Here is a 26,381-nt window from a genome sequence, read left to right as displayed (position 1 = left end):
ACAGAAAAGATAGTTATATTCCTACTACTAACAATTTAAAGTCTTCACCTTTCCCTTCCCTGAACCTTTCCCACGCTATTTGCGATTTTCACACCCTACAATGCCACAAAGCTGCATCTACAAGGAAAGTAGTACATTTGTGTCTGGGAAGTATTTGAAGTGTTCCAGGATGTGCAAAGTTTGGGTTGTTAGTGCAACAAGTTAGCAGCGTTTTGGCAGTTTTTAAAATAAGACAAGTTTTGTCAGGGTTGTCACGTTTTTTGGGTCTTTTTATAGTTTCCTGTTTAAATTATGAATATGAGCAATTATAACCATTTGTGCCAATTATTGGCAGTTTTTGGCTCGATCCCAAATGCCCTGAAAACAGTAACAACCATTTTGTACTCCAATCAACAACAAACAAGCTGAGGACATGTGCAGTTTAATGCGAGTCGACAGGGCCAAAACAACAAGCAGTCGATGAACACTTGGAAACGTCTCCGTCTCTTCACAAACGACAACCAAGCCTTCTTCATCTAGGAGCATCTTCTTGGGATGGCGCCGCCTCCGACGCCACCTGCCGGAAAACATGGCCCGGTTATCCGAAACGAAGCGACTCGCAAGCCGGTCGCACCGAACAAACCTGCTCGTCGTCCGCCAGCTCGCCGACATCCTGCCCCGACACGTCCAGGTCCACCTGATCAGGGTCGTCAGCGGTCAGGAGGTCCATGGGGGCCTCGGCGATGGCTCGGATGGTCTGGTCCTCCAGGGCCAGCGCAGTGTCGAACTGCAGGGGGGACGGGGGTCCCTGCATCCCGTCCCCTTCCACATCCAGGTCCTGCGCAACAGGCGGGCGGACATGTTTAAAGACAGACGAGGACAGTCCTCCCCACTATTGCCGTTCAACGCACGTCGCTAAACTCCAGAGGAAGGCTCTCAGTGGGCCGGAGCTCAGCGGCGCTCAGGTACAGCTCCCTGGCAGCGGGGGTGGAATGTTCCTGCGGGGGCGGCTCCCGCTCCGGCTGGTACATGGGGGTCGGCAGGGGGAGGTGAAGCGGGCAGCGGGGGTCGTCCGACTGGCCCATGTGCACCGTACGCTCGCACGGCACATCCTTGGTGCCCGGACAGCTTTTGAAAAGCACCTGGTTTCCGTCCTGGAAGATGTCTGAGGGTGACGCCGTCAAGGATCACGAGGGTGAGGGGCACGCACACACACCGGTGGAAACACGACAAGAACTTGGCAGCAGTGTTGTGGCTCAATAAATGTGAGGATACAAACGGAAGAGGATAAGGGCCAGTGAAGTGAAAAAAAAATACATGTTGGCAGGATTCTGAATTCTGACTTTAAAATGAGAAGTCTGACTTTCCTCCACACTTCATAGCTCTACGTCACAAAGTCAGAATTCTCACGTTAGTCAGAATTCTGAACACTTTAAAATCAGAATTCTGAGATTAAAGTCAGAATTCTGACTTTGAAGTCTGAATTTTTAGATTAAAGTCTGAAATTAACGTCAGAATACTCACTTTAAAGTCAGAATCATCACTTTAATGTCAGAATTTTTAAAGTCTGAGATTAAAGTCAGAATACTCACTTTAAAAATCAGAATTTTGAGATTAAAATCTGAGATTAAAGTCAGAATTCTCACTTTGAAGTCAGAAGTCTGAGATTAAAGTCAGAATCCTGCCACCCTCGCCCCACTTCACTGGCCTTCCATACAAACAGACCGTTTAAGTGCAGCTCGCAAAAGCAAATTACGAATGGCAAAGAGAATGACCCGATTCGAATAAACTCCAATGGAGTTACTACATTTATTTTTTTATACTACAATTATTTATTACTCCCTCATCAGTACAAATTTGCTCCAAGTGGATATTTTTAAGACAACTTAGTGGACAAGTTGAAGCTGCGATTTCAACTAGACTCAGCGTTTTGACCAACTTGTCATTTTGGGGTAATCTTGTCACTTTGCTAATGAAATATTCTTCTTGCGTGAGCCAGCAGAAGGGACAATTAATTCATTCAAGAGAAAAGCAGAGTAGTTGTCCAAACAAACAGGCTCACATTTCACACCGACTAATTACATTAGGAAGGGAATCGGGACTATTTCAGTTCACAAGTTCACGTACCTTGGCAGAATTTGTAAGCTTAAAGAAAACACGAGTCATCAGGCAAAAGTTTGTTTTTGTTTTCCAGAGATGCCTGAATTTCAGATGGAATTGCTTCTGGTGTGGTTCATAAAATTTGGCAAAAATTCTTCTTTCTCCCTCAAAATAAAAACCATGTTTGCAAATGTTATTTTGATTGATCACAAAGATCAAATCAGCCAGATTTGATGGAGGATGACAGGATTCACACAATACTTACTGTTGTGACGATTGGGACAATTTTACAGTTATCAAGGGCTCTAAAAGATTCGATTATCAAAAATACTTATTGATTAATCAATGGATTGCCACAGAAATCAAGTTTTGTGGATGATCAGTCCTAAATTTCCAAACAGCTGCCAATCTAGCACAGATTCTGCCCTGGTATGTAAACCTACAAGCACAAAAGTGAACCAACTTTTTGTTTGGCGTGTTTTTTTTTAAACTGTCAACTATGAGCTTTGACTCAATCAGCGTTATTTTGATGACCAAAAATGTCTTCCTGTGCGCTCAAGTACCCCGCTAAGGGGCAAACATCTGCAAAGGTAGCAAATGTTGATTTCTCATCAGGGTTCATTTAAGGTCTCAAACATTTGCTGACAGTTTAAATGTCGGGAGGACATTTTGAACTTGTTCATATCCTTCAACAAACCCGAATGCAAAAAACAAAAACAAAAAACACATTGATGACCTTGACAAAACTTTGTTCCTTCCAACTGAACTGGTTCTGCCTTTGGTTGGTGACGGCAAACCAACAGACCACAGGAAGGTGTTCATGTGGGCACCCGTTCAAAAACCAGAAGCTACTGCAAGCGACCGGTCACGGTGGGTGCCAAAAAGACACGTTTTTGCTCTTCTGCGAGGATACGGGCTACACAGTGGCGGGTGATGGGAAGGCAGGGATTGCAGCATCGACTTCCATCCACCACCGAAACGCATTTCTCCTGCTCCGCTCGCATCTGCGCCTACAAAAATGGCAAACGGAAGTTCAGAAGGGCACAATCAAATTTGCAGAAAGGGCGCAAAGCTGGACTTGTCCACCATTTTCTCTCACTGCCTCACATATACGTAACCGCACGTCAACACATAAAAAGTCACCCTGGCCTTCTTATGATTTTTTTTTTTCTTTTTCTTATGACTTGATGAAATCAGACTTTGCGAGCACCTGGGCCACCCCGTCGGTCACCGTCTGCCTTCGCTCTCTTAGCTGGCGGTGCAGCAGAGCCTCCACGCCGTAGCGCCGGCGGTAGCGGCGGAGAGCTTTTAGCTTCTTCAGGTTCTCCCTTTCCTTGATGGACAGGCCTTCGGGTCCCGTCAGAAGACTGCTTCCTGATGACAAAAACAAACACAGTTGGTCCGGCGACCTCTGGCGACGATCGACGAAGACTGGATATTTACCGATGGTTTCGTGCTCAATTTTGCGGTTGTGCAGGTATCGGCGCTTCTTCTCCTTGAGCAGATGCTGCAGACGTTTGAACTGGTCGATGTAGAGGGACTGCAGCCTGATGAGTTTCTCTCGAGTGAAGAGCGCCACCTCCTCTGCCGTGTACACGCCGGCATGTCTGCGGGGGGGATGGGGGGCATGTTCGATCACCGACCCAGCGATGCACTAAGGCAACGAGCCAGCTAAACCTGCGTTTTATAGCACCAGCCCGTAAACTTGCCGCCATGGATCATGGAGCTTCTGGAGGAAGCAACAGGGGTGTGGGACGGGCCGTCTTACTTGAGAGGATCGTCGTGGTCACTGTCGATGCTGTCCGCCTCGCTTTCCGGGTCTCCTCTCCACGTCTGGTCCAGTGCCAGTGGACACTGCTCCTCCTCGCTCGCTGGACTGTCCTCATCTGGACAAAAACACGCTTACAGACGTGACTACGCACACATGCAATACAAAGCTCTTTTTTTTTCCTTTTCTTTTTTTTGGTGGGGGGGTGGTTAAAAAAACAAAACAAAAACATTTGAAAAAAAGTAAAAACACTCAAATAAAAAAAATAAATAAAAACACCACTGTTTTTTTCCAGTGTTCCAAATAGAAATGGCAAAATTATTATTATTATTATTATTATTATTATTATTATTAATTTATTTATGTATTTTTATAAACAAAACAGACCCCAATTGCCAAACAGCTTGATGAAAAAAATATATTATAAATGAATAAAGCATCTCTGTGGGTTCCTTAGACTTTCCTTAATGGACTAAAATTAAAAATTAAAAATAAATTGAAGAAATAAAAAACAAATATTAATAAATAAATTATAAATGAATAAATTCCCACTCGTGTTTTTGAAAATTAAAGCATCTCTGTGGTTTTCTTAGACTTTCCTTAATGGACTAAGGGGACAAAGAGCAAAAAATGAATCCATTGGAAAGCACAATTGAGTGAGAAGCACATCTGCCTCACACTTTTGAGCTTCACGGTTGAATCCCAGCTTCGGCCTTTCTGTGGAGTTGGCCACGTTCCAAAAGCTGAAGACTCAATTGTCTATAGTGTGAACGTGAGCGAGTGATTATTTGTTTGAGTGGACCACGAAATTTGACTAGTGACCAGTCCAGGGTGTAAACCCGCACAAGATCCTCTGGCCATGACCCTAATGAGGGTGATGAAAATGTTCACAAGCAGCAGCAAAACCCGCATCAAAAGATTATTTGCTCAAGATAAGCCTTGAAAAACAAGATGGATGTTTTTTTTTATCGTAAATTTTCAATGTTACCGTTTAGAAAATCTTAAAGTGGTAAGGGCAGTTATATTTTTCCATCCACACGACACGGGAGATGTCGGCCACGTACCCAGAATCCGACTGGCTTCAGAGCGACCTCCCTCGAGGCCGCGCATCTCCGCACGACTGTAGCCGCTCAGCTGGGACAAGAGCGTCTCTGGCGACGGAGCCGCTGACGCCTTCCTCATCTGAGCACGGAGGGCAATGGCGTTCCTGCGCGCGTGCTCGGCACAGAATGTCATGCTTCGAAAAACAGAGAGAGAGAGAGAAAAAAAAAAGTGAAACCAAAATAATCCAGAGGTACAAAAATACTAACTACAATAACTTGGTTTGATCGCACACAGTGTGACATTTGGTGTTGGTGTCGATATTTCAACTCCTTTGCAGCCCTAGTTAATGTTTCCAAATATAATATCCATAATCATGTAAACATATTGGCTGTTCTCCAGGATGCAGGGCCATTTTTAAACAATACATATTGTTACTTATTCTCAACTTGTGTCAAAGTGCACCCGGGCGAGCTTTTCCTGGAGCTCTTACCCGTCTTTCCTCTCCAGTTTGGGTGCGGCATTGGGGCAGCGTTTGCCGTTCTTGGCGGAGACGTAATTGCACTGCTTGTAGGGGGCGCTCTTGTCCTCTAGGATGTGTTTGATGCAGAAATCCAAGCCGTCCAGGCGCGGCTGCAAGCATGGCCGTTGCGTGAAGGCGCACATCTGAGCCTCCTGCGGACGCGCCGGCTGCTGCGCCAGTCGGTTGCGACTGCTGGGCAAGACGTGGATTCGGATCCTGTTCATCGTGACTCTGCAAAGGCTTTAACAATAATATGCATCAGAAGAGAGCAACAACAACAAAACACACATTTAGATTATACAGTGTATTTCAAGGAAGTCATGGTCGCTTAAGGTATCATCTTCTGCTAGCTTGTATCCAGAACATCAAATGATGAGAGGTGTAAACGTTCACAATTGTTGATATTAGATGTGCAATTATTATATCAAGTAAACAGCAACAAATCAATTAAACTAATCTACAACTATTTAGATAATCGAATCGTTTAGAGAACTTGTTTAAATTAAAAATGGTGGACTATTAATGGTTGAATCAAAATAAGATGGACATTACTAAAACTCTGCTGTGATTTTGGAAAGCAATGAGCAACATTTTACTGGTTTGGTCCCAAAGCAAACTGAAAAGTTGCTGAAAACAAACAAAAGGGGGCGAAAGAGGCAGGAACCACGCCCAGTCTGGCGATTGACCAATCAGAGCCATTCACTGCAAAATTACACCAACAGAAGAGTTGCGGGCCACGGCAAAATATCCACTTACAAACCGAAAAAGAAGCCGGTCTCCCGACTTATCTCACCCAGGCTATGCTGCAAAAGCACCTTTTAACAATCAAGTTGAACGCGTTTTTACAGATGGTAGTACGTCAGGTGACTTATCAAACTGGATAGTCCTCAACTAACTAGACGGTATAAGTACAGATTAGAGAGATACAGCTTGGGCGGGGGTGGTTTGTGGCAGGGTGGTCACTATTTACCAATTACAAAATAATAATAAATAATAATAATAATAATAATAATAATAATTATTATTATTATTATTATTATTAGGGGTGTGCCAAAAAAAAATCGATTCATAAAAGAATTGAGATTCTCATTCTCATTATTAATCGAAATTAATATCCAAAAATTGATTTTATTTAAATTAGAAATGAAGAAGGGGAAAAGGCAGTTGTCGCCCACATGCTGTTTTTGTGGAAAAGGGCACTTACAATACAAAATTAATAAATGTTTAAACAAAAACAAAAGATAAAAAAAAAAAAAAAAAAAAAAAAAAAAAAAAAAAGGACTTTGTCTATTTGTCATTTTGTCTTGCAAAGCAGACTGGAGTAGATCATGACAATGTTGTGCATATCTGAAAAATTGAAGCAGAAATCCTTTGTCAATCAAATAATTTTGAATCGAAAATCATTTGAATCGAGAATCGATTTTTATCAGATCAGTGTTCTGTCAGTAGGTTATTCTCGAAGGTGCAAGCATTGTAAAAGCACGTCGCGTTTCGACAGACTGCGTCACTCCACTCTGAATGCGAGGAACTGCTTTCATCAAAATGTACTCCAGTCCAGACTTCTCTCCTTCAATTATTAGTCAAGCAGAATTATATTCTTTGCATACTACACTTGGTTTCAATTCACTTGGAGTATGTTTCCAGTTTTTAAATAAAGTTATAAACATGTTAAAAAAAATGGAGGAAAAAAAAAAAAAAAGAGGAATGCGTCACGTTTTGATGGCGGCGCCATCTTTGGGAATTGCTAATCGTAACTAAGCTAACGTTTGTGACTTGCAGCTTGCGGCTAATACTTTGTACCTTGTACCCCCGATGCAAAGTAAATTATTAACGAAGGCGACAACTGATTCGATGATAACAGGGCGAGTTTATCCATTTAAAACGAGCAAATACGTCACGTACCTCTATTGTGGTGGTCCACCACAACCAAGCTGCCGAAGAAGCACAATGCCGTGCCACACATTTATAACGTCCAACTAGCCTACTAGAGCCCGCCCCACACGAGCTCTGATTGGTCCAAATGTCTCACTTCCTTTGCGCTCACTTGTGTGAATGGTTGCCCATCAAAAGTGGCACACAGTTTTTGGCGACCAAAATTGCAGTTCTAATTAAAATTAAGAAACGTATGGAACATTTTCCCTTAAAGTATTTGACTTTAATATGAAAAAAATACATTATATAAAAACAAGTATTCACATACAACAGGTTACCTGGAGGAAGAAATCCCACTAACGTCATTCACGACCAGTCCTGTATACATTACAAAAGTCAAAGATGCAGGAAAAAAAAGCTCAGGTAAATAAAGTGATTTGCATTGCTGTGTTGCATGGCAGTTTTTTTGTTTTTTGTTTTTTTGGAGCACATTAAGTTAGTTTCGCACTTGCATTGCAGGTAAACCGCAGTGCAACTTTTCAGTGCATTTACTCTAGTTAAAAATAAAAGCGACTAAAACATCTGCAGTTCGGTCAAATTGTGAAGCTAATGTAAAGCGTAAAATGTATGTTAAAAGAGGTCATTTGTTGTCCAGCTGAAATCTAAATGTTGAAACACAAACAGCTGGAGCAGACAGACGATTAATCGCCCGCCTCATTCTCCTCACAAACAAACGGGATCATTCTTCATCAATAAACATAATTTTTAGCTGAACAAGTTAGTTGAACGCACAATGCAAAATGAGCAAGACATCAACTTAAACAGGAATACATCAGATCACAGGCCAACACTGCACTTCTACTTAAAAGAAAAGGGGAGGAAAAAAATTAAAAAAAAAAAAAAAAAAAACACTCCCAAAAAGGAATGTCTACATGATAAACAGCCTACAAAAGTTGGTTAATCACTTGATATGGTCATTATCATAAATCTAATGACACGAAAAAGTCTCTCAATAAACAATTCAAAATCTGCATCACTGTGCCAATATCAACACGTGTTTAAAAATGAGAATCTTCGACTCACAAAGTATACTTTCAATAAGTATACTTAAAATTTGACAACCATTTAAAACAATGACTGCAACACTTGAAGCAATTTAAAAAGACAACACTTGCTTTTTATCTCTCCTTTTTTTTTTAACAAAATGTAAAAATATTCCATGTACTTTTAAACATTTTTACAATCTTTCATTTACCAAATATAGCACAGCAAACCCGTCTTTTTGGGTTAGGGCAGCTTTGGAGTTGGGACTGTCAAATCTGTACAGTATTCATTGTAGATTATTATGGTGGGGAAGATAAAAACGAGTATCATTAAAAGATTTGGGGGGTGGGGGGATCAATAAATAGTAAAACCTAAAACAACCTGATGGTGATGTAATCTAATCTCTTTAATTTGCTGGAAAACTGGATGGGGGGAAATGAACGACAATCACAGGCAAAATGTACTAAAATACCTTCGGACACGGCCTAGCTTTTCAAGCCTTTTCAGTATTTAAAAAAAAATTATTATTTTTTTTAAAAGTCATGTCACATCATGATGGTGAGTGAGGCCCATAAAATTTTGACTTGTGTTAAAAAAAAAAAAAAAAAAAAAGTGTAGCAAACAGACAGCAGGAAGTCATTTGGGTAAGGGAGGAAGCGGGGGCGGGGGGTCAGAAGGCAGGGGCGGGGGTCGGGCGTTGCTGCCCCGGGACCCGCCCGAGTACTTGTAGTCCCCGTATTGCGAGCGGTAGTCAAACACTGACGGCTGCGAGGGCTGCACCCCCTGCGCGCTCAGAAGCGAGTTCAACATTTCAAACGTGTCCTGGTATTCGTTGGACTGGGCGCCGCCCGCCGCACCGTGCCCGTTTGTGTCCGTCTTGTCGCCTTTGGGGTGCGAGTAGCCGCCCGGCGGGTGGTGGGGGAGTCCCAGAGCGGGGAGGATGTCCGAGGAGGAAGACAGCGGCGGCAGCTGGTAGGGATGGCGAGACGACTTGCTGACTTTGGAGGCGGGATGGGATCCCGTCGACTGGTCCAGAGCATGCGGCCTCTTGCGTGACGAGGACGAAGACGAGCTTGTCCGGGACGAGTCGCTGGGGGCTTTCTTACTGCCGCCTGCCACGCCACCGGAAGTGGACGACGAGTGCTTGTGCGAAGAGGAGAGGGAGGCGCCGCTAGAGGAAGGGTGGTGGTGGTGATGGTGGTGATAGTGGTGGTGGTTGGAGCGCTCCCCCCTGTGCTTGTCCCTGCTCTTGCCCTCCTCGGCGGAACTCCCCCTTTGCTTGTCGGGCACGCGAATGCGCATTTTGATGTCCTGCTCCGGCCCCCTGGCACTGCCTCCTCCTCCACCGCTGCCGAGGGGGAACCTCATTTTCAGAGCGCTTCGATCTTGTCTCTCCTTCTCCAGGGGGATTTTCAGAATAATGGGCGACGGGGTGGACAAGTCGGAGGAAGATGAGCCTGACTGCTGCTGCTGCTGCTTCTCCTTCCTTTGCTGCTGGCCAATGAGAACCTGGGCAGCGTTGGCGTAGTCCCGCTTCACGCTGGCCTCCATGTTCTCCAACTTCCTCTTCTGCGCGGCCAGGACGTCGGCGTTCTTGGCGCGGTACTCGCTCAATGACACCTTGGCTGGGGCGTGGACCTCGTGGTTGGGCTGCGGCTCGGACCCGCCCTGACTTTTAGCTCCCCAGGTTGCGGCGCTGCCGGGCGTCGCCCTGTCCTTGTCGGAGGGCGGCGCCGAGAGGCTCATCAGGCCCGCCACCGTGCTCTCCGACGAGGCCATGGAGATCATGCTCATCATGGTGTCCCTCTGGTCGCCCTCCTCCTGGACCTTTGGCTTGGCCTTTGGCGTCTGACCTCCAGCCTGAGAGGAAATACGTGCCTGCTGAGTAGGGCTGAGGTGCCAATTTTCCATGGAAATTCATCAAAAGAATTTTTTGAGCATTACAAAACTGAAGATTGGCTCTTAACTCATTTTCTCCCAATAACTTATAAATACGTTTTTTTAAATGCTTTAAGTGTCCCAAAGACGTATTTATACGTTTTGTTTTTGTTTTTTTTGTTTTTTTAAAGCTAGAGCAGTGGTGTCCAAACTACGGCCCATTTCGGCCCGCCGTCCATTTTTCAGTGGCCTGCGACATAGGCTAAAAATGTCATCTGACTCAGTTCAAATAAAGTAAACAAAACAAAAATGTTTGGAGATGGTCAAAGTAAGAAGGGTTTTAGTTTTTGTTAACTAAAACTTAAAAAAAAAAAAAAAAAAAAAACTAAAATTAAAAAAACAATACTGTTACCGAAATAAAATAATGCTTTTTAAAAAACGAAAACTAAGTGAAACTACATTTTATGTTTACAAAACTAACTAGAACTAACTATAATTATAGCAAATATATCCTTCGTTTTAGTCTATGGTCATTAATTTAATGCATGAGCCTTTGGGGATGATTTTAAATGTGGTTTTAAGTAGATTTATTTTGATATAAACCGGAATAATGACGTTTGAAAGTATGTCACACAGAAGTGATGTCATATAGCCTGCAGCCAATAGAAAAGCACCTTCAGATGACGTTGCTCCCATGGTGTATTTTTAAATATCGCGCACAAGTAATACATTTTTTTTTTTTTTTAACTAATACTGAAACTAAAACTAAGCATTTTTTAAAGAACTAATCTAATAAAAACTAACAGAACCACTCTGAAAACTAATAAAAACCTAACTAAAATTAAAAATTCCCAAACTATAATAACCCTATTGCCATATTACAAATAAAATAGTTTATATACTGGAGCATTTTTCTAAATATGCAAAAGCACAAATAAATTATTTGTACAATTTTTAGGACTAAACACAATTTCTCTTCATAACATTATGTGGCCCTTGCGTCCTTCTGATTTTCTGTATTGGCCTTCAAATGAAAATTTGGGAAATAAAAACAGCACTTTTTTCATGTAACACATTCTATTTCGTTTTTTAAACAAAATATAGGAAAACTGGTATATTAAGACACGTGCCACGTTAAGTTTATAAGTAAATAAATGTTGATATTCTTCCTCTGCATTAATTTTTCTTAGCAAGAAACAGTGTCCAATCACTGGTGAGTTATTTTTGCATTAATTGAAGTCAATTAACTTCAAAGACGCTGCTGGTTTTTATTTTTTTAGGTACAGTGCAAGCTGCAAAGGCAAACGTTAACTACCTATTTAAAGTTAATGAGCAACATCGATTCTGACGCCTGCGTATCGATACGTGTATTGTAATGAGGCCCGCAACAATATATTGCCGTATCGATTTTTTGAGCACACCCCTAGCTATGACATCATAAATCTAAGAGGCCAGTAGCAGTTTTGGCAGACCCTCCACCCAATGTCCGACCCTGATTTCATCCTTTGTAAGCCTCCTGGTAAGCAAATTTGTTCATCACACTAGAAACACGACGTTACGTACCTTCCAGTTGCGAATCCGTTTCAATCTGCTGGGCGTTTTCTCCAGAATCTGCAGGAACTCGTGGGTGAGCTCTGAATATTGATGAAATGGGAAAACAACGTCAGCTGAAGACAATTGAAAGTCACAGCGCTTCCACACTTTGACATGACTGGACATTTTTGAGAATCATTTCGGTCCACAAGTTGAAGTGGCCATTCCAAACAGGCTCTGCCTTGGGAGGAAATTTTGCCCCCCACCCCTAATCATCGGGGGTTCACTCTAAGGTGAAAGCTCTGCATGACTTGTTTGAAAACTTTTTGCTCGTCCACAAGGCGCTTTGGCGCACATACCATCCAACAGCTTGAGGGTGACTGTGGGGTCAACATATTCCCACCAGTGTTTGCCATCTGTAGACACGGGAATCTCCCAGTTGGACCACTTGCAGGCCAGGTGGATGCATACGCACGCCACCACCGGTGGACTGTATTGCAGGCAGAAGGTGGTCAAGTGGAGACTATGTGGCAGCGTGCGCGTCGGGAGAGCAAGAAAATGGCAACAGGAGGAAAAAGGGGGGAAAAATTTGAAATTTAGTATATTGGGTTGAATGGTGGTATTGGGTGTTTGAAAATAAGCAGGAAAACTTACCTGTTGGTGGCCATGAAGTAAGACGTTTGCGCCAGGTCCTTACTTGCTGAAACAACAAGAGACGAGAGGAAAACACTTAAAATCTGATGGCGTGTCCCCCAAAATGAGCTCAAGTTGTCCTTTGATGCTCACCTCGGACGAGCTGTGTGCACTTGACAACATGCGTGTGCGGATGGTCGATGGTGATTTCAAATGCTGCAACAAGAGAGGACAACAAAACCAGGGTGAGTCGGTCGCCAATCGCATTGAAGGCGCGCTCCGATCGGACGGTACAAAAAAATAAATAAAAATTAATCCTGTGTTAGCCCAACATTTGCGTGGGATCTTCCGCTAACATTCTGACCTAAAAAAATAAAATAAAAATGAAGGTTTATTGACAGCAAAGCTGTGTATGAGTGGCTTTAATGGCACTTCATCTTAGTGCTGCTCCCCCCCCCCCCCTCGGAATTACGGGTGTTCCATATCATACCTTCTACGATATCATATTACCGGTGTATTTTTTTGGGGGGTGATAAGAATTTCAAATATTGCGAAACTGACGTGGTGACATAATCCATAACATCATACGCCATGTTGTCCATTTGGACATACATGTGTCATTTGCTGCTACATAAAAACAACTCATTCCTTATTAAAAAATAAAAAAGCAGACTGTGGTTGGATAATACTGAAGCGGTCGCGTATTTTTTGGCCAAGATAAACAATACACGGTGGTTATTTTACCGTGACTGGTAAGTCGCCGCCTAGTATACCTGACTTTGTGATGCTAACTGACTGCTAAGCAAATATGTTCTCGACGAGAAGACGTGCACGTTGCTATCGCGAAGCGCCCTAAAAGTGCACGTGTTAGTCATACTCGCTAGTAATGTCTACAAGCAATCACGGCATGTTCCCACTCCTCTGATTAAACAATCAGAGACATTCACGGCAAAATAACGTGCGAGGAGGGTTGCCGCCAGTTGTGACAAAAATAACCACTGCACTAAACAATCGCAGCGGGAAAACATTTAACAATACACTTGCCTGTGATGTACAAAGCCTGACGCCACAAGTTGGCTGCTACTGTATCATTGGTGTTTTGTTTTGTTTTTTGCCTCTACAACACGAGGACTAAACCACACAGGAGAAAAATAATGGACTTTCTTGAATCATGCAATTTGCCACTGACTTCTGAAGTATTGCACGTTTGTGTTTTCTTTGTGTCTACTACTAAATAAATGTGCTTCAAGTGCGTTAAGCAGTTACTGTATGTTACAATTAGACCTTGCAGGGTATAAAACTACCTGGACTGTTTTTTGTTTTTAAAATTTACATTTCACTCCATTACGGTTGCTATATTTGCACTTTGTTTACATTTCAATTATGAAAAAAAAATATATATTGTGCTGTAAGAAAAGTGCTAAGCACCAATCACAAATCTATTGTTCAATAATTATTATCATCAAAAATATCGTCACCGCAAATTTCTTTGAAATATTGTGATATTTTTAGGCCATATCACCCACCCCTACTCTGAATACATGGGGAGGGATTCAGCACGTCTACTTCATAGAAGAGACAAACAATAAATAAATAAATAAAAATAAAAAAGCAAATATGAGACTGCAAGAATTTCAGCGTCTTGGTGAGAGGCATGAATGCAACATTGCAGGGTTGCCAAGTGACGCTTCTGTTGGACAAAAGTCAAAAGAGGTTACTAGTTAAGAATGACAGGGAGGGAACATCAAGGGAGCCGGCCGGGCTTTCCTTCCCAACTTACCCAAGGTCTGGAGTATTATGCTCTCAAGAATGACCAGGTCTTGGGCTTGTTGCAGGTAGGCCTGAGGTTGAGAGGACAGGCACATTACTCAGTGCGAGGCCGCTATCCGTCCGTACACGAGATCAGCCGGTCATGCACTTTGCTTTGGCTAACAACTAAATTATCTCAACGGCTTCTGCAGGTGAATCTGGACAGGCAGATTTTTTTGCCATCCATGGTTTAGAAATGCCGGATGGTCGCAAGTCAAAAGGCTTGGGTGCGCTGCTTAGGAATCAAATACGCAAAAACCTTTGCAGAGGTCGATTCAACGCAGGCCAGAAGCAAAGACAGGAGTGCACGGGTGGCGAAGGGAGATGCTCAAGGAAGTCAAACTTACTTCGCTGCGCACGTCCGGTGAGGGCTCTTGCGGGTTGAGGCAGGCGTGGGCCACCTTGATGACATGCTCCAGCTTTCGGGGCTGCTCCTCAACCTTGGCGGCCAAGAAAAGAACCGCAGGACAAATAACCTGAAAAACAAAACGCCCCCCGCCCCCAAAAATGTCAATATTCAGCAAGTGCTCGGCCCAAATCCAGCAACATGAAAAAACGTAACAAGCGGTATACTCACATTTCGGTGAAATCTGGTGAATGACTGCACCATGTAGAAGCGATGCATGTACACGATGGCTGTATTAATTGTAAGCTGGGATCTAAAACGGGCTTGTTAAGGTCAATTGCGTTAAACACTTGAATTGCATCACATCAACGAGCACAAGGCTTGCAAATCAGACATTACTATGGATATACTTGACAAATGGCCCTCAACATTACTTTGAGGCGAAAAAGGTCAGTTTCCAAACTCAAAATAGTCTGAGCTTCTGCCAAATCAAAACAACGTGCACACATTTTTTAAGTCACCGACAGAAGTTGTGATGTTACACTGACCCAATGTGACGGTTCATGCAGCTTCCTAGGCTAATTTGTATCAACACTATCAACTTTAAACCCGACACCTGTGCTAAATTTATTACTTAGCATGTATTTTAACAATTATGTTTCGTTTGTTCATTTTCTGTGTGTGTTTTCTTTGCATGTTTGAGTGCCAAACGCAACCAGACCATGTCACCTCATGGCCATCTGCAAACTGTTTGGCTCATGACCATTATCTTTTTTTTTTTTTTTTTTGTAAACATGGGCCTTCCTAGCATTGCTTTAAGTTCATCATTATATTGTGTTGTGTTTCAGATTTTAGCAGGTCACTGATAGCAACCAATTGAAAATAGGATAAAGATTACAAAGTGGTTATTTTGCCGTTACTGACAAGTTGACAACTCACCAACTAAGTATTATTTTGCTGTAGTGGTTTCCCCAAAGGTGTTTTATTCTTTCACCTCATGGTTACAAATACCATTCAACCACTGAAAACAAAATTACTGGAGTTATATTGCGCAAGGAGCCAACAGATTCGGGAGACAGTTCACCAAGAAGCAGTTGAACTGTAATACGAAGTCTACGCATCATCCTAAAATAACAGAATTCAAGACCAATCATAATCAAGGTAAAATAGCAGTTTACGGCAGTCCAAAATATCCCGCTTTGGTGGTTGACCAATCAGTCGTTCACGGCAAAATAACGCTAGCAGGACACTGTCTAAACATAAATAAAGTTATGCTAGTTTGAAAGTCGGATTTAAAAAAAAACAAAAAAAACAAAAAACAAACAAAAAAAACACATCAACCCGGGTCTTTCTTTGCATTAAGACCATGACCAGTTTCAATAATTGGAATTGTTTTTAAATTATAAATCTGATAAATTTCATGCGAAACAACGAACCTTGTAAACGGTACACACAACAGTTAATGTTACCGCGTTGCAAAGCAAGACAAATCTTCCCCACCTTCACTAGTTGAAAACCTTCCGTTGTCACAGAAAACTAAGCGCACTAGAGACGAAATCTTCTTTCGGCCAAAGAGGAAGTCTAAAGGTTTCTAACAAAGTGGAATTTATGCACGAGCTAAAGCTAATGAGAACGTGCTAACGTAAAGGCCCGAGGCCTCGCGGCTCCGATGCTGCCAAATACAAATTTCCGGCGCGTTAGTACAGCATAAACCGCATGAAGCGAACGAAAACGTGTCGACAAGTACTGCCGCTAATACGGGGGAAGCAAACGAATGCGCACGAGAAACAGCCATGAAGAGCGTAAGAAAGCCTCCCGAGCGGCGCTGCTAACTCTACTAGCCGCTAACCAGCTAAGGCGGCTCGCGCGGAGACCAAAAGATACACATTGAGCCGCTGGCCCATGTCCTGCAGCAGGTTGGCCGCCTGTTGTCTATACGACAGTTCCTTGTCCGGGTCGAGCCCGGCTCGTCGAGACGGGTTGTTTTCGATCTCTTGCCGACTGTAGTACCATTTGTTGTTACAGCTTGCGGGTGAACAACGAAGCGAAGCCGCCATCACCGACGAGGGGGACTTTTAAAATAGGGGTTATGCGTTAACCCGGAAGCGTTCGGCTAACCGGAATGACTGACTTCCGGTGCTTCGCTGAGCCTCGGCAGTGAACGCAGGAGACTTGGAAAATGGCACTTTATCAATTTTACACACTATCGCTACGGGAATTGGCAAAAATGGATGTGCATAGACTGAGCAGCACTGAATATGGGGTTCCACGTTAGTGCCAAAAATATGTCGTCATGCCTACTGTAGTGTCGTTCTCATGACATATATGCAACGTGCTACTTGTATTATGCAACTTGTCTCTGTTAAGTGTAGTTTCTGATTGATGATGGCTGGAGGGAGGGGGGTAATGACAGAGTGACGAGTTGTAACGACACTTAACATTACATATAACGTAACGAGTCTCGAAATTAACTTAGACAAGTTGCATTAAAAAGTGGGGGAAAAAACGCATATCAGCGGTTTTGCACCCGCGGATTCACAAATTCGCGGATTTTTCTTCAATATTTTGTAAACTATAGTCTATTTCAATACTTTTTTTAAAAAAAAATTGTAAGGATACTTTTAATATTGGCGATATATCCCGGCTTATTCAGGAAAATTTGCTGGGATATTTATTTCCCCTCAAAACTGTCAACAGCCTGTCGCAAACTGGAGCTAATGCTAAGCTAACAAAAATAAAAATAAGCATAGATGTTTGCTCAGTAGACAGTTCGCTGTGTGTCCGCCATTTTCGGTGATTTTTTTTTTCTTTTTTTGTCAAAGTTATGATTATGTCAAGATATTTTTTCAGCACTTTTTGAACATTGAAAAGAGGCAATTACTCATGATGAGCTACGCTCATCAACATTTAATTTACATTAAACATAGTGGCCTCAGTATAGTGTTTTGTGTCTTTTTTTCTGATTCATTTTTGTTGACAGTTTGGTGTCCTTGACATGCAAGCAGAATCAGTCAGAGCTGTTATCTGTAGCGGACTAGCTTCACTCCCTCTCATGCAGAGTGGCACCACAGCTAATAGAAATGTTTTTGTACACTGTGATGTTTCATTGAACTTGGGTGTTGATGTGAAAGAGCTGCCGGCAAACACACAGGCAGAATGCAGCAAAGACGGTATCAAAAAATTGAAAACCTTTTATTTAAAAAAAATAAAATAAAATAAACGAACAGATAACTGAAGCAATGAACCAAGCAGTTACAGGCATCAAAAGTACAATTGAACACAAATAAAAGATTTATCCTTACAAGTGACTATCTGAAAACATTTGTTGCCCTCAAGCATTTTTTTTTATTAAAAAAAAAAAAAAATTAACACAATCAGGTTCTTCTTGTGATCCGGTCTGACTATATTACACAGTTACAACTTCCCAGCCAAATTTTCTAATTTTCCTCATGCCATTAACTATAATGGGTAGTTTGCAGTTTTGTTTTTGCCAGAATTAACAAATTTCTGGGTTGTCATTTAAAAAAAATAATAATAATTCCACTCCCCAAATGCCTGAAGTGAATCTGCCCTCTCATTTAGGTGACAAATGTAATATTGCAAGACTGCTGAAGGATAGATTTAAAACAAAAAGAAAAAAAAAGTGACATCCACCAAGGAAATTTTCAAGGCAATGATGCACATTTATGGAAGTAACTACTTTTTGTCCAAACCTGACAATAGACAAAGTGTTCAGAATGGAAACGTGTTTGCTTGCTTGAAATTGTGCTCATTCAAATAGAGTGCAAGAAGATTTGACAATGAGGAAAAATTGGCAACAAAAAGCAGTCGTCGGCCATGGCCAACATTTGTCAAGTGTGAAAGAAAAAAAAAAACCAAACAGACAAGGCAAATAAAAGTTTTGAGGTGTAAGCAGAAAAAAAAAAAAAAAAAAAAAAAACAGTTCTCCTTCCAGTTTCTACTAACTCAACAACTTTTGCCAACTAACGCAACATTTTTAAACTTATTTGATTACAGAGGTAACAACCTTTGCCATCGCTTAGAATCCAGTTGACTGAAAATGTCAAACACAAAAAAAAAAAACCACAAATTTTATACCATTCCAAATCGAGCAGCACGCTTCATTTTCTTTGACTGCAAAGAAAAAGAAGAAAAAAAAAAATCACAAGATGAACACAATCAAAGTTAGTCTGAAATGATATGAAAGTGATTTGGGCTCATCGGGTAGTCGCGGTACGAGCGATTAGGGCTGCTCGATTATGGGGGGGATAGTACTCAGTTATTTTGGCAATAATTCAAATCCTGATTATTCAAATGATCAATTTTTGCTACAAAACAAGAAAATGTTTAAACATTTAAAATATTAATACCAATTTAAAAAATAGAAACACTATAATTATGTAAGTTCCTTTTGGACCAAACAATTTATAATAATATATTTATTTATATATTTATGTTGGCAAAAACTTGAAGTTGGAGTGCACTTTGTGCAATGTGCAGTCAGACAACTATTTTATTTATTTTTTAGTACAAAACAAGAAAATGTTTACACATTTAAAAATATTAAGACCAATTAAAAAAAATACACTATAATTATGTCAGTTTCTTTTGGGCCAAACAGAATTTAGGATAATATATACATATTTATTTATTTATTTATTTTGGCAAAAACTTGAAGTTGGAGTGCAGTCTGTGCATTGTGCAGTAGCATGAATTTTTTTTTGGTACCAAACAAGAAAATGTTTAATGTTTAAACGTAAGAAAACAAATATTAAGACAAATTCAATTCTTTAAAAAAATTATGCAAGTTTCTTTTGGATGAAACAAAAATTATTGAATTAGTTATTTTAAAATTTACAAAAGGTGCAAATGTATAAATGTAAACAACTCTTAGTATTAATACTTTTTTTTTTTTTTTTTAACGATTATGCTGATTTTTTAATTGGAGTGTAATGATTGAAATTGTAATTGAATTTTGATGAATTGCAAAGCCGTACGAGCGAGTGTCAGAAACACGACGAGAAGCTACCTCAACGTCCGCTGAGCCGGTGGATCCGCCGCCTGTGATGACGCCGAACCTTTCCTTCCTCTTCATCAGCTTCTCGTCTGCTTCCAACTGCCGACGACAACAAAGTAAATGCAATATTTAAGACGCAGCATCAATTTAAAACTCATAACTTCACTTATGAGTTGAATTCCCTTCCACAAACTGAATGGCAATTCAAAATGACTCGTATATCTCACACACTGAAATCAATTAAAAATATTCATGTGTACCGGCTCCATAATTACATATGAAATAAACCTCATATAGAGCATTTCTATTTGTTGAAAAAGTGTCACGCCAGACGGTGGCAGCGCTTTCCGAGCGAGGCGGGCTCACCTTTTGCGAAAGCGATGACACGTTCATGCCGAATCTCTCCGCCCTCTTCTTCAGCTGATCCACGTTGACCTGCGGCACACAGCAGAAGCGTTCAGCCGCACGTCGGCGGCGGGTACGGCGTGACGCGCCCGGCGGCTCTTACCGGCGCGTTTCTGGCCACGGCACCGCCTGTGCAGGAGAAGGAAATGATTGCTGTTGCGTGTTGCTTGTACATGACAGACGGCGGCACGGCGCCAAAGAGTCATCATCATACACACCTGTGGACGCACTTGAAGTGCTGATGGGTAAACCAAACCTAGAAAGGCAAACACAACAGAAATATTCAGTTTATTTTGAACAAAAGGTGTGGAACAAAAAGAGTAAGAAATGAAATATGGACAATAAGAATTTCCCATAGTGAAATTCTGCTTAGAAATATAGTCGTGCCTTGACTTGCTCACAAAGAATAAACGTTCTGATTAGGGCCCGACCGATTATAAATCAGCCGATTATTGATTGAACTTCAAACATTGGCCAGATTATTTTCTCGTTAAAACATTATCATAGAAAAACGTAGTTTCCGACGCTGTGAAAGTACCCTGAATGCACCATTTTGCTTGCGTAGCATTAGCAACTAGCAAGTGTGTAGCGCATGTTATTCTGGTTATTCTGTTGTCCCTACACGTCCTTTAAGCGGTTTAATGACACAGCAGTTGGAGTTAACGGTAAAACTAAATACACAACGTTAAGAATTACATCCACTGTATATTTAAATACAAAACATGCTTCGTTCTTAAAACATTGCTAGCCTAGCGCTAACAGGAAGTTAGAAAATGCTAATAGGAAGTTAGCATCGACTTTGGGAGCGTTTTTCATTTAAATAAATATCCACACACAAAACTTGTGGGAACACATACCCACAGTTGAGATAACGCACTAAAGGCAAAAATTCTTCCTAATGTGTGGAAAAAAAATAGTTATTTTAATAGAATTCAATCGCAACTTTCTTCTGTACTCCAAGTGTGTACGCCATGGATGCATGGCACCATACTGCCCCCTAGAGGCCAAAACGCACATTTTTGTTCTTACAGTTTTCCTCAGTTGCTTTTCTTTTAGTTTATTCTATTCTTCTTTCACTTTCGTATTGTTTTTCTTTTGTCATGGTCCTTTCGAGTTATATTATAAAGTTGATATTTCAAGGATTCAAAGACTTTATTTTCTCAAAACTCAATGATGCAAACATCCAAGGATTTTGTAATTTTTTCTTCTTCTAAGTCTTAAGACACATTTCAACATGACATGGCACGAAATACAATCCCAGTAAGTACCAATACTTGTAAAAATAACACAAGATAAAAATATATAGTATAAAAGGTTAACTCTTTATAGCAGTTGTAAACAAGTAAGAATGGTTTTATTCTTCACACATAAATCTATACCAGGGGTCTCCAAGTTGGGTCCTCGAGAGCCCCTATCCAGCCTGTGTTCCATGTTTTTCTCCATGAACACACCTGATTCATGATCGAGATCGTTATCAGGCTTCTGCAAAGCTTGTTGATTAGCTAATCATTAGATTCAGCTGTGCTGAAGGACGGAGACATGGAAAACAGGCTGGATAGGGGCTCTCGAGGACCGAACTTGGAGACCCCTGATCCATACAATAACCTTGTATACTTCATGAATTTTTTTATATGGACTTGTCATTTGAAACAGAGAATCTTAATAGCTAAGGTTTGTGCACCCATCGAAAAAGGAATTGAGGAAGGGGTTAATTTTATGCATTATATATTTTTTAAATAAATAATCGGCAGATTAATCTGTAATCAATATTTTTTCTGCCAATAATTGGTATCAGCATCGGTCTAAAAGAAAAAAAATAAAAGCATATTGGTCGGGCCCTAGTTCTAATCAGTAGGCCAATGGATGCACGGATCTTACCTGGCCGCACGCTGGGCCTTCTTTTCTTCAGCCGTGGCCGGCAGATTGAAACGTTCGGCGCGCTTCTGCAGCCGCTGCTTGACAAAAGATGACACTTGCTGGTAAATGTGAGGCTGCGCTAGAAAGGAAGGATTCATGACGTGTCACACATACTTCACCGCCAGTGGCCGGAGGACAAATCTTCACGATCTTCTTCTCAGCGGGCCTGAAAGACAAACGCGTTCAAGAAAGGACAACGATAAATTAATTTGTTTGTTACAGTGATGTAAAAAAATAATAATAATTGCTCATGTGCTAGCTTCCACTAACATGGATGCAAACTAGGGCTGGGCAATAAATCGAATTAATTCGATTAATAGTCATTTCGAAAATCGAATTGTTGAAAATTTGCTAAATTGTGAAATTGAATTTTGTCTTCTGGATTTATAAAAGCTGTTGTTCATATGTTCTGTTACATCCAGATGTTATCGTGAGTTGTAATTATGTACAAGTGGCAGAATGCTAGATGGGTGCTTTACAAGACATGTTTACAATTAGGGTTGCACAATATATCGAAAGAATATCGATATATCGATATTGGCCCATGCAATATGCATGTCTTTGCGATATGCATATTGCATAAGTTTCATCTGGAATTTTACGCTTTTATTTGAATTTGACCAGTCAGTCGGTAACTAAAATGTGCACCGCAATCCAATAGTTGAACATTATTGAGAGGTAATTACAATTAACTAAGAATATATTGAGTTTGCTTATTTTGCTGCGTGTAAAAATGTAATTCTTTCATTAGATAATAAAAATGTAATTTCTTTAGGTACATGTTAAATATTGCAATAATAATCGGCATCGCTATATTCAGCAACTATATCACATTATTTTCCAATATTGTGCAGCCCTATTTACAATAGCTACCAACTACTTAATTATGGCAATTAAGCACAAACTATAAATGTTACGTTTATGTTAAAACTTATTTACAATCAGTATACATTGTTGTCAGAACATTTTGCAAATGAATTAGTTTTGATAAATAAAACCTTTAAATAAACATTTGTTGGGTTTATGAGATTAAAATCGTAATCGTCGCCCAGCTCTAATGCAAACAGTCAGGAGTCACTTGAGAAAAGCTACCCTTATTAGCACACTAGCTCATGTTGCCCTCAAGCAATCGACAAGTCGCACTTAACACGACAAAAAGCAAATCCGGAAGGAAAAAAATAAAAAAATTAAAGAGCAAAGCTGTTCATTGTTAAATGTCTTTTCCTCAGGCAAAGGGCGAAAAAGTCAATTAGAAATCACAACTCTGATTCTGCAGGGAAAAAAGAACGGGGATTTTATTTCAAGGCCATATTGCCCGATGCTATTTTTATTTTTATATAATTTATTTGAGAACGGAGTCCAACCAGCAATGCCAACCTGGACTGACTTAAATTTCCTGTTATTGGTATCATGGGACTGCTGGGGAGTCGGCGTGTTTCAAAACAACTGGCACCTAATTCTATGTGGCCCAGTTTAAAAAAATAAATAAATAAAAAATTGGGAAGAAACTCACAGCTCGGCCACAGGAGATTCCAATTCTTTAACATCTTTGCCGTTGTCTACGATGTCGCTTTTTGTGAAATCCTACAACACCAACAGAAACGAACGCCATGACCTCGTCTTGACCGGACAATCAAAGTGTCAATTTGCCAACTTGACATTACCACCACACTGTCGTCCGCCAGCACGTCGTCCACATCCACCTCTTCATCTGTGGCTTTCATGATAATAAAACAAAGACACAAGACACACAGTGTCAGTCACACAAAAGCATTTGCCCATTTCATCACATGGCGACCACACAATCTTTCAAAGTAGCAACTTGACAAGATTCTCCAGAAAATGACAGACTGTCAAAATCCTGAGTGTGGTAGAATTCAACCTGAGGACAACGCATTAAGTCATTCCACAACTGCATGATGTCTGCTTGTCTGACCGCCTAGCAAAAAAAAAGAACTGTGCAAGTTCTTTTGTTTTCCAAGATTGACTTGAGACATACGAGTGATTTTATTTTTATTTTACCCAACTCCATCGCGCTGCTTCTCGGGGCTCACCGTGTTCATCCAGATAGGCCTGCAGGCGTGCGATCAGCTCCCCCTTGTTGCCTTTGGTCTCCAGACCTCGGGCGTCACACTCTTGCCTCAACTCAGCAAGCTGAAAGCCATCAGAGAACCATTTTCAACAACAACAAATTCAACAATGCTTTCAAATGTTTGCTTATTCACCCTCAACACACATCTTGGTATTTATCGCTCCATTGACAGATTGCCGGCTCCTCAAACTGAAACCGAAGTAGTTCAAACATGTTCCCAATTGTCGCCAGATTTTGTAGCTTGGCCCAGCAATTCAGTCCTTGTGACACCTTCAGTTGGATTTTTGCATGACAATCTCAGCCTTAAAAGTTCTTATGATTATTGATGTGTTCCTATATTGTCAGTACTCTTTTCTCAAATAAATGGAAATATTTACTTATGTAGCCCCCTAGAAAAAAATCACGTGTGCTGGCTTCATCATGTTTCTTGTGCAATGGGTTTCTTCTTTTCATCTTAGCAAAAAAAAAATCTGAAACTGCTTTTTTTTTCTTTACCATTAGCATTTATTATAAGTTAGTTTTATCCCCATTCATGCATTATTTGATTTGATTTGTTTATTGAACATACTGTATAAACACATAAACAGAGACAGCAGAATAGAACATTTTAAATAAAAGAAACATAAAATCAGTCAATAAAAATTTGCATGTTCAAAAGGGAGTAGGAAGAAGTTAAAAACTTATCTAGTCCTCCGACCCCTTATTCATTATATCTTTTAACTTATTTCATTTATAATACAATAGGTTATATTTCAATAAAAGAAAATATATGATCCTACTCATATAACGTATATACATAAAATTAAAAGAAATACACGAGGATAATAATACATCCACATACTCATATACAATTTTCATTACACTCATACTGGTACATGGGAAAAAAAAAAAAAAAAAAAAAGAATGATAGATTTAAATAATGCTCTTAAACTTTACTTTTAACCATATTTTTAAACTCAGCAAGTGACTTGCATCCTTTCAGCTCATTACCAAAATTGTTCCACAAATTTACACCTCTTACAGAAACACACCTTTGCTTAATATTTGTTCTTTTTTTTTTTTTATAGACACTTGTACCCCTTATCTCATAAGGACTGTGTCTAATTTCAAATAGCTTCTGAGTACTGTGGCAGAGTAGATTGTTGTGTACTTTGTATATTATTTGTGCTATTTTAAACTCAACTAAGTCATAAAATTTCATTGGATTTAGTTTAATAAATGTGTTGGTTCTCTAAATTTTGATCAATTAATAATTCTTATGGCATGTTTTTGCAATTTAAAAACAAGGTCGGTATTTGTTTTATATGTGTTTCCCCAGATTTCCACACAATAGGTGAAATATGGTAATAATGATGAACAGTATAATATAATGATTTTTTATTCAGAACATTCTTCGTTTTAGAGTATTCCCATGATTTTTGACATTTTCCTTTTGACATTTTCTATGTGTTGTTTCCAACATAATTTATCATCAATAACTAGCCAAAGAAATTTATTTTTTCTTGAACAATTGTGTAAATATTTTCCTTGACTGTTGAATTAAAAAAAGAAAACGTTCAAAAATAGTTTTGTAGTGTATATATCATATAATAACTTCACAAAATGAAGTGTTTGTATATAATAAATGGTAAGAGTAAGAGGTGGTCAATTGTTTGGTATTCTGTGCCCAATTTACGTTAACTTGGATGTGGGCCGCCCGGCAAAGAAAATCACTTTGCCATCCCTGCCTCGCTTCCAAATATCGCTAAACTTTTTAGTTTGGCCCTCTGGCACTTATTGTTACGACTTTAGTTGTTTTTCAGTCCGGAGAGTGCAACCTTCAAATGTGTGTGTTTATTTTATTTTTTTTTTATTTTTTTTTTAAGCTTGGGCGCTCGGACAACGTGAGCACAAGCTAACGATTAGCACTAGCGTTAGCAGCTGGTCTACACATTGTGCAGGCCCCAGCGCTTTGGTTTACCCGCCACTCTTAACGGGGGACGTGCAAGAGTTCAAACACCAAACACCCCCCAAACAATTATCTAACCTAGACATTTGCAGTCCAACAGCCGATATTAAGTGGCACGACCAACCTTGAGTTTATGCAGCTCGATCACTTCAGCCATCTTTCTTTGTTGCTCAGCCACTTCCTCCAATCAAAACCGCCGCTTCTTCTTCTTCGTCTGCTTCTTCTTCTTTCATATAGTGGCAGTTGGCACCTGGCATACAAGGTGCATTATCGCCACCTTCTTCTTCAATGTTTTTTTTTATTATTATTATTAAAAACGTCAACAACAAAAAAAGCAAAAAAAAAAAACCGCAGCATACAGCAAATATGTAACAAACAGTACAAATAACATGGACATCAGTACGGTCACATAAAAAAAAAAAAAAAAAAAAATCATCTGCAGTAAGGGCTAGTTTGCCTTTGACCCATTTTAAAGG

At 40.4% G+C, this 26,381-nt stretch overlaps 3 protein-coding genes across 7 annotated transcripts; all 3 read right to left on the bottom strand.

Moving 5' to 3' along the window:
• Nucleotides 1–405: 405 nt before the first annotated feature.
• Nucleotides 406–7,428, bottom strand: kansl2 (KAT8 regulatory NSL complex subunit 2). Its single transcript, XM_077513228.1, has 10 exons — nt 7,314–7,428; nt 5,382–5,651; nt 4,912–5,084; nt 3,848–3,965; nt 3,523–3,686; nt 3,290–3,453; nt 2,993–3,089; nt 891–1,144; nt 623–817; nt 406–556 (listed from the first exon to the last, which is right to left on the bottom strand). Exons 2-10 carry the CDS (start codon nt 5,633–5,635, stop codon nt 512–514), a joined length of 1,464 nt encoding a protein of 487 aa, XP_077369354.1. The 5' UTR covers nt 5,636–5,651; nt 7,314–7,428; the 3' UTR covers nt 406–511.
• A 116-nt stretch (nt 7,429–7,544) lies between these two features.
• On the bottom strand, nt 7,545–16,771 carry ccnt1 (cyclin T1). 2 transcript variants are annotated; one of them, XM_077513227.1, is made up of 9 exons: nt 16,411–16,771; nt 14,758–14,839; nt 14,528–14,656; nt 14,152–14,212; nt 12,525–12,587; nt 12,393–12,438; nt 12,098–12,261; nt 11,769–11,839; nt 7,545–10,187 (listed from the first exon to the last, which is right to left on the bottom strand). In XM_077513227.1, exons 1-9 carry the CDS (start codon nt 16,581–16,583, stop codon nt 8,964–8,966), a joined length of 2,013 nt encoding a protein of 670 aa, XP_077369353.1. In that variant the 5' UTR covers nt 16,584–16,771; the 3' UTR covers nt 7,545–8,963. The 2 variants fall into 2 exon arrangements, with proteins under 2 accessions (XP_077369353.1, XP_077369352.1); XM_077513226.1 differs by having other exon boundaries at nt 12,393–12,448; nt 12,526–12,587.
• A 921-nt stretch (nt 16,772–17,692) lies between these two features.
• On the bottom strand, nt 17,693–26,155 carry sarnp (SAP domain containing ribonucleoprotein). Of its 4 annotated transcripts, none has more exons than XM_077513219.1 (11): nt 26,030–26,155; nt 23,920–24,019; nt 23,530–23,582; nt 23,379–23,449; nt 21,980–22,031; nt 21,827–21,903; nt 20,167–20,204; nt 20,052–20,077; nt 19,910–19,978; nt 19,556–19,642; nt 17,693–18,660 (listed from the first exon to the last, which is right to left on the bottom strand). In XM_077513219.1, exons 1-11 carry the CDS (start codon nt 26,060–26,062, stop codon nt 18,619–18,621), a joined length of 648 nt encoding a protein of 215 aa, XP_077369345.1. In that variant the 5' UTR covers nt 26,063–26,155; the 3' UTR covers nt 17,693–18,618. The 4 variants fall into 4 exon arrangements, with proteins under 4 accessions (XP_077369345.1, XP_077369346.1, XP_077369347.1 ...); XM_077513220.1 differs by having other exon boundaries at nt 21,827–21,900; XM_077513221.1 differs by having other exon boundaries at nt 23,530–23,576.
• Nucleotides 26,156–26,381: the final 226 nt, after the last annotated feature.

The sequence above is a fragment of the Festucalex cinctus genome, chromosome 2 (genome assembly GCF_051991245.1).
Source record: "Festucalex cinctus isolate MCC-2025b chromosome 2, RoL_Fcin_1.0, whole genome shotgun sequence".
Lineage (NCBI taxonomy): Eukaryota > Metazoa > Chordata > Actinopteri > Syngnathiformes > Syngnathidae > Festucalex > Festucalex cinctus.
This window is presented reverse-complemented; position numbering and strand designations above follow the sequence as displayed.

Excerpts from the sequence above, each read along its gene's own strand:
- kansl2 (XM_077513228.1), bottom strand. The coding sequence starts at position 5,635 with ATGAACAGGATCCGAATCCACGTCTTGCCCAGCAGTCGCAACCGACTG. Across the intron at positions 3,454-3,522 it reads AATTGAGCACGAAACCATCG|GAAGCAGTCTTCTGACGGGA; the intron begins GTAAATATCCAG and ends TTTTGTCATCAG. Across the intron at positions 557-622 it reads AGCTGGCGGACGACGAGCAG|GTGGCGTCGGAGGCGGCGCC; the intron begins GTTTGTTCGGTG and ends GTTTTCCGGCAG.
- ccnt1 (XM_077513226.1), bottom strand. The coding sequence starts at position 16,583 with ATGGCGGCTTCGCTTCGTTGTTCACCCGCAAGCTGTAACAACAAATGG. Across the intron at positions 14,657-14,757 it reads TCACCAGATTTCACCGAAAT|GTTATTTGTCCTGCGGTTCT; the intron begins GTGAGTATACCG and ends TTTGTTTTTCAG. Across the intron at positions 12,449-12,525 it reads AGTGCACACAGCTCGTCCGA|GTTGTTTCAGCAAGTAAGGA; the intron begins GGTGAGCATCAA and ends CTCTCGTCTCTT.
- sarnp (XM_077513219.1), bottom strand. The coding sequence starts at position 26,062 with ATGGCTGAAGTGATCGAGCTGCATAAACTCAAG. Across the intron at positions 22,032-23,378 it reads GAATCTCCTGTGGCCGAGCT|GCCCGCTGAGAAGAAGATCG; the intron begins GTGAGTTTCTTC and ends TTTGTCTTTCAG. Across the intron at positions 18,661-19,555 it reads CCGGCTCAGCGGACGTTGAG|TCAAAGAAAATGAAGCGTGC; the intron begins GTAGCTTCTCGT and ends TTTTCTTTGCAG.